Source organism: Phoxinus phoxinus (assembly GCF_949152265.1).
Source record: "Phoxinus phoxinus genome assembly, chromosome: 4".
NCBI lineage: Eukaryota > Metazoa > Chordata > Actinopteri > Cypriniformes > Leuciscidae > Phoxinus > Phoxinus phoxinus.
The window spans coordinates 40,142,557-40,155,011 of record NC_136879.1 but is presented as its reverse complement, the minus strand read 5'-3'; the positions used below and the strand labels follow the sequence as shown (position 1 = coordinate 40,155,011).

The 12,455-nt window shown below is 41.6% G+C and overlaps 2 protein-coding genes across 2 annotated transcripts in view; both read left to right on the top strand.

Moving 5' to 3' along the window:
• Positions 1-12,455, top strand: part of LOC306997106 (uncharacterized protein) — a 417,445-nt gene that overhangs the window by 357,620 nt on the left and 47,370 nt on the right. The window lies entirely within an intron of this gene.
• Positions 1,796-5,570, top strand: LOC306996535 (uncharacterized protein). Its single transcript, XM_079609127.1, has 2 exons — positions 1,796-2,980; positions 3,113-5,570. The coding sequence occupies exons 1-2, from the start codon at positions 2,662-2,664 to the stop codon at positions 5,563-5,565; spliced, it is 2,772 nt and encodes a 923-aa protein (XP_079465253.1). The 5' UTR covers positions 1,796-2,661; the 3' UTR covers positions 5,566-5,570.

The following is a 12,455-nucleotide window of genomic DNA, read 5'->3' as shown; positions in this document are numbered from 1 at the left end:
TATTCATGCCATTTACTTATGTCAAGCAGATTTTGCCTTTATGACAAATACAAATAATTATCGACACTGTAAGAATTATTTTCTGTAGCTTCAAAAACCTCTTTTCTTATTCAAGCAAATTTAGGAAAGATACAAATAATTATTTAAAATTTTGTATGCATGTGCAAGCGTTTCATAGATGTACGTGAAAAGTGTGTATGTATACACACTATAACATGTATTAATCAGGAAACAGTGTCTTATCTCTTACCTATGAAGACAAACATCGCTTGCAAACACACTATCATAGGATTAAACAATAGGTGGATCTTTTGTGACGTCATTGTTTATGTTTGTCGCGTTGCATCATGGGAATCACCGTGTGGCAGGAAACACCGCTAGATACCTGTAATTTGATTGTTTTGCACGTTTGGAGGAGGATTTAGAGAAGAGGATGGTTCACTCTTGCTGTGTGGTCGATTGTACGGCTCGTTGGGGGCCTGATAAAAAGTTCTCTCGAATTCCCTCCGAAAAGGATCGCGAAAAACGAAAGAAATGAAATGGTTGCGTGCAATTAGGCGATTGAACCTGGACGCTCCGAAGAAAGCCTGGATTCCTGCAGCTTCTGATCGAGTTTGTGAGGCTCATTTTGTTCATGGTTAATCTTAGTAACTATGTATTTATAGTAGGGCTGTCACTTTACGTTCGAAAATCGATTGCACAATCGATCGGACCAACCAACCCAAGATTCGAAAATGAAAATAGGGAATCGATTTTAAAGGCCTTTTTTTTTTTTTTTTTTTTTACCAAAAAAGTTGTTTTAGGTGGACAGATCAATACAATACACAGAACATGTAGGATGTTGGAAAATAAATAACAATGTCTTTTCTGTTAACCAAATGCTTTTTAATATTCGCTATTACTTCAATGCAAGTGAGCAAGCGCACCGTTGTTTGTTGCTTAGTGACGTGTGTGTTCAAGTAAGCCAGAAATGCGCAGATTCTGCGAAATACGCTGTATTTAATATATTATGATGACTCACAAGTTGCATATTTGCGCTAAATCCGCGCAGATTTGGCTACACGAACTTCCCCAGCAAAGTGAATAAACATAGAAACATACTTCTAGAAACACAACATACTTCTTGACAGGCTGGAAAACTGGGTGGGACTTTCTGGGATAGTCCTAAAATGGTTCAGGTCATACTTAGAAGCGAGAGGTTATTATGTGAGTATAGGAGACCATAAGTCTGAGTGGACATCCATGACATGCGGAGTTCCTCAAGGCTCAATTCTTGCGCCACTCCTATTCAACCTGTACATGCTCCCAATGAGCCAAATAATGAGAAAGAACCAAATCTCTTACCACAGCTATGCAGACGACACACAGATTTACTTAGCCCTATCGCCAAACGATTACAGCCCCATTGACTCCCTGTTCCAATGCATTGATGAAGTAAACAGCTGGATGTGCCAAAACTTTCTTCAGTTAAACAAAGACAAAACTGAAGTCATTGCGTTTGGAAACAAAGATGCAGTTCTCAAGGTGACTGCATACTTTCACTCTAGAGGTCAAACAACTAAAAATCAAGTCAGGAATCTTGGTGTGTCTCTAGAGTCAGACCTTAGCTTTAGTAGTCATGTCAAAGCAATAACTAAATCGGCATACTATCATCTAAAAAATATTGCAAGAATTAGATGCTTTGTTTCCAGTCAAGACTTAGAGAAAATTGTGCTTTGTTTCCAGTCAAGACTTAGAGAAAATTATTCACTTTGGACGAGCGTCAGTCTGCGTGTAGAACGAACGAGAGCGCAAGTGGTTTTTTCTTAATATTCAGTTCTCTTGTTGTTTAGTGTATTATTTTCCAGAAAGTAGGGCTATTTTCGATTCTGTGGTTATTGTACATTTTTTCCTTCACACAAATCTGTATTTTAATTAGACGCGTGACTACTTTATATCACAGCCGCGTCTGAGAAGTGGGCTATTGCAGTTTAAATTTTATAGCACTTAAGTGTAGCTGTTCATAGAGACAGTTTCGATTTTCTCCCATTTTCGGATTATTTGATTTGCCTGTGCTAATTGGCTGGCCTAGCAGCAACTGTAGAACAGATATAAGGCTAGGAGAATCAGAACAGTGCAGGACGAGCGTCAGTCTGCGTGTAGAACGAACGAGAGCGCAAGTGGTTTTTTCTTAATATTCAGTTCTCTTGTTGTTTAGTGTATTATTTTCCAGAAAGTAGGGCTATTTTCGATTCTGTGGTTATTGTACATTTTTTCCTTCACACAAATCTGTATTTTAATTAGACGCGTGACTACTTTATATCACAGCCGCGTCTGAGAAGTGGGCTATTGCAGTTTAAATTTTATAGCACTTAAGTGTAGCTGTTCATAGAGACAGTTTCGATTTTCTCCCATTTTCGGATTATTTGATTTGCCTGTGCTAATTGGCTGGCCTAGCAGCTGTCCTCACTCAGGCGTTTGAAAGCACTATATTTCTGTAGTGTGCGCGCTGTCGCGGAAGCGTCAGCGGAAGCGTTTCAGCTCTCCTCGTGTGAAGACCGACTCGGGTAAAGACCATCGACTCTACCTGCGCGACTCCACCGAGCAAGGACACCTGCAAGGCACTTAAGTATCCTATTCCCCCTCTTCCTTTCACACTGGTATAGTATTTCCCTACTAAATATGTGCTTTCAATACATTCCTGTTGTCTCTCGACGACGCTCTCTCATCACGCACAGAAGGCAGCGCAATACTGCTAATCTGCGTCCTATTCTCCCATCCTCTCACACACCTCTCTCCATTTCTATGGGTCTATGGAATTGTCAGTCAGCAGTCAACAAAGCTGACTTCATTCCAGCCTTTGCATCTCACTCTACTCTTAATATTTTAGGCTTAACTGAGACCTGGATTCGTCCAGAAGACTCAGCAACCCCGACTGCTCTCTCGAACAACTTCTCCTTCTCTCACACTCCTCGCCAGTCTGGGAGGGGTGGGGGCACAGGTCTTCTCATTTCTAACAATTGGAATTACTCAACTCTCTCTTCTCTCTGCAATAACTACTCGTTTGAATATCATGCTATTACTCTTACAACTCCCATTAAGATCCATATTGTAGTCATATATCGCCCCCCAGGTCAACTGGGAAGCTTTGTAGAGGAGCTGGATGTGCTGCTGTCTTCTTTCCCTGAGGATGGAACCCCACTTGTAGTCTTCGGTGATTTCAACATTCATCTAGAGAAGCCGCATGCAACAGACTTCATCTCTCTCCTAGCCTCATTCGATCTCAAACGGCTCATCACCTCAGGTACTCACAAATCAGGCAACCAACTGGACCTGGTCTACACACGCAACTGCATCACAGACAACATTGTGGTGAAACCTCTCCATGTTTCTGATCATTTCCTCATTACATTCAATCTACAACTCACTACCCATGCTCCACCAACCCCCCTACCAGCTACTTTCAGACGAAACCTGCGCTCACTCTCTCCCTCCCATCTCTCCACTGCTGTGTCATCTTCTCTTCCCTCACACTCACAATTCTCATCTCTGGATGTTAATACCGCAACAGATACTTTATGCTCCACTCTAACTTCTTCTTTAGACAATATCTGCCCTATCTCCTCCAGGCCAGCACGTACTACTCCCTCTAACCCCTGGTTATCTGAGGTTCTTCGTGAACACCGGACTAAACTCAGGGCAACAGAGAGGAAATGGCGCAAATCAAAAGACAAAACTGACCTTAGTATGTATCAATCTCTGCTCTCTTCCTTTTCTGCTGATGTTCATGCTGCAAAATCCTCTTATTTTCACAACAAGATCAACAGCACCGCTAACACACGAACTCTTTTCAAGACATTCAACTCTCTCCTCTGTCCACCTCCACCACCACCCACCTCCTCTTTAACTGCTGATGATTTTGCCAACTTCTTCACCAACAAAACAACAACCATCAGCAGTCAATTCTCAACTCCACACACACAGGAACCCAGTCCAACCCCTCCCAATCCGAAACACCTTCTCTCCTCATTCTCTCCACTGACCGAGGAAGAAGTATCTAAACTTCTCCTCTCCAGTCACCCCACCACCTGTCCTCTAGATCCCATCCCCTCACACCTTCTACAAGCCATTTCTCCCACACTTCTACCAGCACTCACACACATCATCAACTCATCCCTCCACACTGGCACTTTTCCTACAGCATTCAAGCAGGCTCGGGTAACTCCACTGCTTAAGAAACCCACATTAAACACATCACTCTTAGAGAATTACAGACCTGTCTCTCTCCTACCGTTCATTGCGAAAACACTTGAACGAGTTGCCTTCAACCAAGTAACATCCTTCCTCTCTCTGACCAACCAACTAGACGTAAACCAATCTGGCTTCAAGAAAGGGCATTCAACCGAGACTGCATTGCTGTCAGTCACAGAAGCCCTACGGATCGCAAAAGCTGCCTCCAAATCATCAGTTCTCATTCTCCTGGATCTGTCTGCTGCCTTCGACACTGTGAATCATCAGATCCTCCTGTCCACCCTCTCATCACTGGGCATCACTGGAACTCCTCTCCACTGGTTTGAGTCCTATCTCACAGGTAGGTCCTTCAGGGTCGCATGGAGTGGCAAGGTATCCAAAGAACATCAACTGACTACAGGGGTTCCTCAGGGTTCAGTTCTTGGACCGCTCCTCTTCTCCATTTACACCACATCACTGGGACCCATCATACAGGCACATGGCTTCTCTTACCATTGCTATGCTGATGACACCCAGCTCTACCTCTCATTTCCACCTGATGATCCCACAGTAGCTACACGTATCTCAAGCTGTCTGGCGGACATCTCGGCGTGGATGAAGGAACATCACCTGCAGCTCAACCTGGCAAAGACTGAGCTTCTCGTCCTCCCTGCCAACCCGTCCCTGCAGCACGACTTCACTATCCAGCTAGATTCAACTTTAATCACCCCATCAAGGTCGGTCAGAAACCTTGGAGTAACATTTGATGAGCATCTGACCTTCACAGACCACATCACAAAGACAGCTCGATCATGCAGGTTTGCACTGCACAACATCAGGAAGATCAGGCCCTTCCTAACTGAGCATGCAACACAACTTCTCGCCCAGGCCTTGGTTATCTCTAGGCTTGATTACTGCAATGCTCTTCTGGCTGGTCTTCCATCATGTGCAATTAAACCTCTACAAATGATCCAGAATGCTGCAGCCCGTCTTGTCTTCAACGAGCCCAAAAGGGCCCACGTCACTCCTCTGTTCATCTCTCTGCACTGGCTACCACTCGCTGCTCGCATCAAGTTCAAGGCATTGACGCTTGCTTACAGATCGACCACAGGCTCAGCTCCCTCCTACTTTCACTCGCTCCTACGAGTCTACATCCCTACCAGAAGCCTGCGATCGGTCAATGAGCGACGACTCGTGGTACCATCACAGAGAGCCACAAAATCACTCTCCAGAACATTCTCATTCACGGTTCCTTGCTGGTGGAATGATCTCCCTACCCTCATCCGGAATGCAGAATCCCTGACCACATTCAAAAGACAACTGAAAACTCATCTCTTCCGTGAGCACTTGACCTAAAAAAAAAAAAAAAAAAAAAAAAAAAAAAAAAAAAAAAAAAAAACCTCTCCTTTACCCTCCTTTGTTTTGGCTTATGCTACTCTGAGCAATTCCAGAACTTTGTATTTTGAGCACTTCTTGCGTTATTTTTGCTTCTTCACAATGACTCGCTTGTTGTAGTCCTCAGTTGTAAGTCGCTTTGGATAAAGGCGTCTGCTAAATGACTAAATGTAAATGTAAATGTAAATTGTGCATGCTTTCATCACCAGCAGGGTGGATTATTGTAATGGACTCCTCACTGGCCTTCCCAAAAAGACCATAAGACAGTTGCAGCTCGTACAGAACGCTGCTGCCAGGATCCTGAGCAGAACCAGAAAATATGAACATATCACACCAGTCCTCAGGTCTTTACACTGGCTCCCAGTCACATTTAGGATTGATTTTAAAGTATTATTACTGGTATATAAATCATTTAATCGCCTAGGACCTCAATACATTGCAGATATGCTCACTGAATATAAACCCAACAGATCACTGAGATCATTAGGATCACATCAACTAGAAATACCAAGGGTTCACTCAAAGCAAGGAGAGTCCGCTTTTAGCTATTATGCCAGCCGCAGCTGAACCAGCTTCCAGAAGAGATCAGGTGTGCTCCCTACAGTAGCCACATTCAAATCCAGACTCAAAACACTTCTGTTTAACATTGCATTTACTGAATGAGCACTGTGCCACTGTTCGTCCGACTGTTTGCACTGTATTTTATTTTATTTTATTTTTTTTACTCTAAACTGTTTTAATTATTCTTATTTCTTTTGATTATTTTAATTTCTTCTATGTAAAGCACTTTGAATTACCATTGTGTATGAAATGTGCTATATAAATAAACTTGCCTTGCCTTGCCTAGAAACACGCTAAATTGGCTCGTGATTTGACAGTGTTACCCACCAAAGTTCATTTTTACCAGCATTTGGCGGATTGGCGGGTGTTAATTTCAATCCCTGAATGTTGCACTCCTGTTTGTCATTGTGCACGAAACTTCACGCCAATAAATCATCAGAAATATTACTGGCTTTTGCGAATCTCAAGGGCCCTCTTTACGCTCGTCCTAATGCCTGTTAGTTGTCCGTGGATTTACCTATATTTGGTTGGAAAATGGAAACGTCTTTAGACATGGAAAATCGATTTTACAATCGATTCAATGAACACTTATGTCTCAAAAATCGAACAGTATTTTTTCACAAAAGTGACAGCCCTAATTTATAGAAGATTGAATAAAAAAATTTAATAAAACTGAGTCAAATCAACCGAGTCATATGTTTTTGTGTTCTGATTCAGGAGTCTTTTTGCACGATCACTGCTTTCTGTTTGGCAGAAAAGATCGGCCCAACTTTTCGAGAAACAAAATAATCATAGGCCTCCAGACTTTTGAAAGCCTTTAATCTTTCATGAGTGAAGGGTCCAGGGGTTTCTATTCAATAAGAATAAATGTCTCCCCAGCAGATTGGTGGCCAAGACACGGGCGAGTCGGACCAACGTTTTTTGTCATCCCAGATCTCATATGGGCTTTGAATAACTTTGATTTTGTCACCAATACAAATTTTGAGCTTCTCTCCAAACCTCCTCCGGTCTTCAGATGTTAAAGTGCTTATATATTGTGGATTTCGCCCGCTAACTCTCTTGAAAGTGCTCGTCGCGTCTTTACAGCCCGCCATACTGCTTGTTTTGTTGCCACACAACCACTCGCGCATGCGTACAAAGATGTCAACAAAGATCCTCCTATAGCAAGCATTGCAAGAGCAAAGAACGAAGTAAAATAATAAATTACATAATTACATGAATAATAATAATAAAATGGTTATATAATGTCAATTAAATAATAATAATAGTTACATGATAAATCAATGACTACTACATAAATGAATAATTTAAAAAACAAACAAAGAAACTAAAACACAACACAGGTGTATGATTGATCTAAGTAATTCACCACAGGTTGTTATTGAGAAACTGTAGAATAATTTTCTGAAGCTTCAATTACCCCTCTTTTAGTTCCTTAATCAGACTACAAACACGTCTTTCTAAACATTTCAGCAAATTCACAAATTTAACCTAGTGGATATTCTTCTTTTGGGAACATAATGTGCCTTTCCAGATTAAATGTCTGTTCTTGGTCTTGTATTTTGTGAAATAAATTTCTAAATAAATGCGACTTATAGTCCAGTGCGACTTATGTGTTTTTTTCCCTCTTCCTGACGCATTTTTTGACTGATGCGACTTATACTCCGGAGCCACTAATGGCACTTTTCCATTACCAGTACCAGCTCAACTCGACTCAGCTCGCCTCATCTCGGCTCGGCTCGCTTTTCGCTCCGTTTTCCATTGCATATAGTACTTCCAAGATAGTACCTTGTCGTCATAGCAACGCGACACACACCCGCTACCCACACACACAGGACAATGGAGGAAATCGAGTGTATGCTGTTTTACATAATATTAGTAATGGGTATATCACGCAATCACTGGCCAAACTATTTAAAAATGCCGGGGTTATTCAGGATACTCCGTCTGGCGCGTGCAATGATGGCGCAGTGAATAGTGACGATTCTCGCTGACCAATCAGCAGTCTGCCGTGTGTCACGTCACGTTTTAGTATACAAAAAAAAGTACCTGGAAGCAGGTACCGGTACAACTTTTACACAGTGGAAAACCAAACAGAGGCGAGGCGAGGCGAGCCAAGGCGAGCTGGTACTGTGCAGTGGAAAAGCGCCATTATAGTCCGGAAAATACGGTAAGTGTATTTGAAACAAAAATTAAATGTTTCTCATTGCGAACACTTATGAACATTCCTCATGTGCCTGAGAATGCTTCTTGAGTATATAAAACTCTTCTCACACCGAGAACAATACAGCTTTTCTCCAGTATGAACGCGCAGATGTTCTTTTAGGGATCTAGACTGAGTGAAACTCTTGTCACAATATGTGCACTTGTAAGGTTTTTCTCCAGTGTGAGTTCTTTGGTGGTGCTTCAGTTCAGCAAATGTAATAAAGCTCTTCCCACAGTCACAACACACATGATCTCTCACACCGGTGTGTGTTTTCTGGTGCAGTTTACAATGATCCTGTCGCGCAAAAAACGCTCCACAAAATGAACATGCATAAGGCTTCTCGTTTGTGTGAATCATCTGGTGTGTTTTTAGATCTGATGATGAAATAAAACCTTTACCACACTGATCACAGTTATACGGCTTTTCCACCGTGTGAACGCGCAGATGATGACGCTTGAGATTGGTACTACTTTTGAAACTCTTCTCACACTGAGTACAGTGATACGGCGTCTCTCCAGTGTGAACTCGCTCGTGTTCTTTCAGATTTCCAGACTGAGTGAATCTCCAGTCACAATATGAGCACTTGAAAGGTTTTTCTCCTGTATGAATTTTTTGGTGCTGTTTCAGTTCACCAGATGTAGTATAGCTCTTCCCACAGTCACAACACACATGATCTCTCACTTCATTATGTGTTTTCTTTTGCCGTTTACATTTTTTCATCAATGAAAAACTCTTCTGATTTTTGAAGTCCGAATGTTCCTTCTCAACTTCATTCAGCTCTTGTCTTTGCTCTTTCACCTCCATCTGCTCTGAAATAAACATATTAAGGAGTTAGAATCAGTTCAAGGAGGATAAATGTGCAAACTGATTTAATATCACAAACCAAGAGATCAGGTTTCTTTCTGGGAGTATCAAAAACCAGATCTTTCAAAGGTTAGGTACACGTTTCTTTGTTATAGATCTACCATAAAAACACGGTTTATTTCATTTGTAGCCTTTCTTTGTTCTATTGTATTTATTTGTGCTATATATGTGTAATTTGACTATTAGTTCTTATTTTATTACTGACTGCTTACTTGTCTTTAATAATGTTTTCAATTCACATTAATTAGGCTGGTAGTTTTTGTTGTAGTATCAAAATTGGAATAAATAATTGATATTTCACTGGTGTCTAAACATTTGAACCACTGACCCAATCCTCGGCACTGAATCGCAGCTCTAAATATCAAGTACTAAAAATTGGACTGTCGGTATCGGGACTCGTTCTGGAAAAAGTGGCAACGGTGCATCCCTAGTTAGTTTTATCATTCCCTTGTTGGTACAATAAAATAGATGTCAGATTATTATCGAGCACAGCGTCAGTTCAGACAGGCCACGTAGGCATAGGGTGAGATCAGCTGTCAAATTGCTCCAACCACTACCTTTATATACTGTATATAAATTTGGATATATATATATATATATTAGGGCTGTCAAACGATTAAAAAATGTAATCGCGATTAATCCCCTTAATGTCATAGTTAACTCGCGATTAATCACACATTTTTTATCTATTCTAAATGTTTCTTGATTTCTTTTTGTTCCATTATTTTTTCTTATTTTAATGCTCTTATCAACATGGAAAAGTGTATCGGCTTGCTTTGTGCAAATGTTTTTTATTGAAAACAACATACTGTGTTCCATTTCACACTATCATTCTCACTTGGAGCAAATAATCTCTCACACAATGTAACACGGTCCATCAATAAAAGGGTGAAAGAAATACTGACGAGGTGACGTTACTGATATTGACGAGTGGGCGGAGAAACGCATCAGCTGTGTGTGTGCTTGCCATCAAGTGGTATTTAGACTGGACGTGCTGCGATTATAGCTCAGTTCACAACGACACAACACACAGATCACTTTGGTCTTGTCAATTGAACCATTTGGCAACTTTTTAAAAGTAAACTTTCCATTCAGAATCTTATTGGCATCCATTTCGGCGTCTAGCGCTCATCATTCATCAACTCAAAACGTAACGTTAAAGGGGGTCGCACACCGGACGAAAAGCGCATTATTATACACATTCTCTATGAGTGTACACACACCGGCGGCGCCATTCAGTGTTTTTATTGCTGGCCATGAACTGAGAAAGTGCGCGTCCGATGTGCGATACGAGTTGTCCTAGACGCGGCTCGGCGCTGCGCTTCTCGTCCACTCTTTGGCCGGTTCACAAGCCCAAACTGTGTGCGGCGCGCCTGTTGTTTTGTTTCTGGTCTAGCTAGATCCGGTGTGGTGTTGTAGTTTTAATAACGTTACTAGTTGTTGCAAAAGCATGTGGAAAAAACGACAAAGTTTGCTAGGCGTTAATATCGCGATAAAAAAAATTGACGCCGTTAAAATGGGTTTGCGTTAACGCCGTTAACGCGTTTAACGGACAGCCCTAATATATATATATATATGTGGCATTACTGCTCGGTAAGCATGCTCAAACTGCTTGCAACCCTCCCGCCCTCACCACTATAAGTTTCAAGCATTTTTCCGTGCACCTTCTGGCTGTCATCTCTGTTTCAGATTACCAAGGCTTCTAGTCCTAGCTGCCATGGACATCATCGCCGGATGATGGAATTACTACCACGTCTACATGTTAAAACCGTTTTGCTTAAAGACATTACTAAACTGTTTTAATCATCTGTATATCACTCAAGCTGATGGTTCCATAGGGGGGTTAATGCTAAAGCTCTGTATGTCATTAATTATGGAGCAAGAACCCCCTATAAGGAACCACACCGCCAAAGATAAATTGTGTTCAATAAACTCAAGTAAACTTGCCAAAGTGATCTCCTCTGAAATAAGTTTAATGATAATGGAGTTGCATATTCTCTTTTATTAAAATTTAGAGCTGCCCCCAATAGTTGACCAAACGTTGATTGAGGAGAAGAGTATTAGTCGACCAAATTTGAATTAGTCGGTCTCAAAAAGAAAAAGAAAAAACTCCACTGGAAGTGGCGAGGTCACGCAGTCCATGACGGACAGATCGTAACACGGCTGGTCTGTGGTAATAGACCAGGTTACTTTTCGGTTACTTTTGATATTAAACATATTAAACAAAGTCTCACCTTTCAAATTTGGTCATTTGTTAAAAGAAATTTAAACAAATACCGTTTTGTGGCTCTTTAATGTGTGTGACAGATCGCTGTGTCGCCTCAGTTAAAGCCGCTCGTGAACCGATCATCTCTTCCTTCTAGTTCATTTATAGCATCAAATAAACATGAATGAACATCAGAAGGAATGTTGTTTTAACCGCGGAAAGGCGTCAGTACACTTCGCTTCTCAAGTTAAAAATCCTCCCATGTTAATCTACTAACTCTCCTGACCGCTTTGTCCGACAAAATGGCGGATGGCGAAGTATGATTGGTCAGATCACCTGTCAATCAAGCTCTCTGCGAAGGGTCAATTCCAAAGGGCAGGAAATCCAAACGTTGATCATTCATCAACCTAACTATGGCTCATGATTTGAAATGCGTTTTACACTTTACATGGCCGCTTGATCAAACGTTAACCTGGATAAATGTGCAGTATCTTTGGTGCATATCCAAGTGTTCGTCTCTGTACATATGGTGTCTGACCGGACTGCAGAGCGCGGTGCACGTGAAGTGGCAGAGAAGTATGTGGAGTGATGATCGGGCCCAGCAAACGTCCATGGCCCATTTCATTGCGAAATGTTCCAGTAAAAGAAATGGCGATGACCAACTCGAAAATAGCGGAAAAAAGAAAAGCAAGTCAAGCTTTAATCGGAAATACGATGCCTTGTATGGATTTACGGCAACAGACGATTCCCGTGGTGCCAAATCCATTGTGTGTTGTTTGTGGTGAAATACTAGCCTAGAAATCCAGACCTAAATCTGAAAGATTAATGGTCTGGTGTCGATTAATGAAAATCGGCCAGCTCGAGGGGCGGCACCAAGCATGCATTTGAAAATATCACTGCATGCAATTGGCTAACACTACGACCAATCACAACAATACACGGGGTGACGTATCACTAAGCCCCATACACTGAGTAGTAGTGGGAAGTGTGGATCATTTTACTGACTCGGATCTT

Excerpts from the sequence above, each read along its gene's own strand:
- LOC306996535 (XM_079609127.1), top strand. The coding sequence starts at position 2,662 with ATGTGCTTTCAATACATTCCTGTTGTCTCTCGACGACGCTCTCTCATC. Across the intron at positions 2,981-3,112 it reads TGGGAGGGGTGGGGGCACAG|GTCAACTGGGAAGCTTTGTA; the intron begins GTCTTCTCATTT and ends ATCGCCCCCCAG.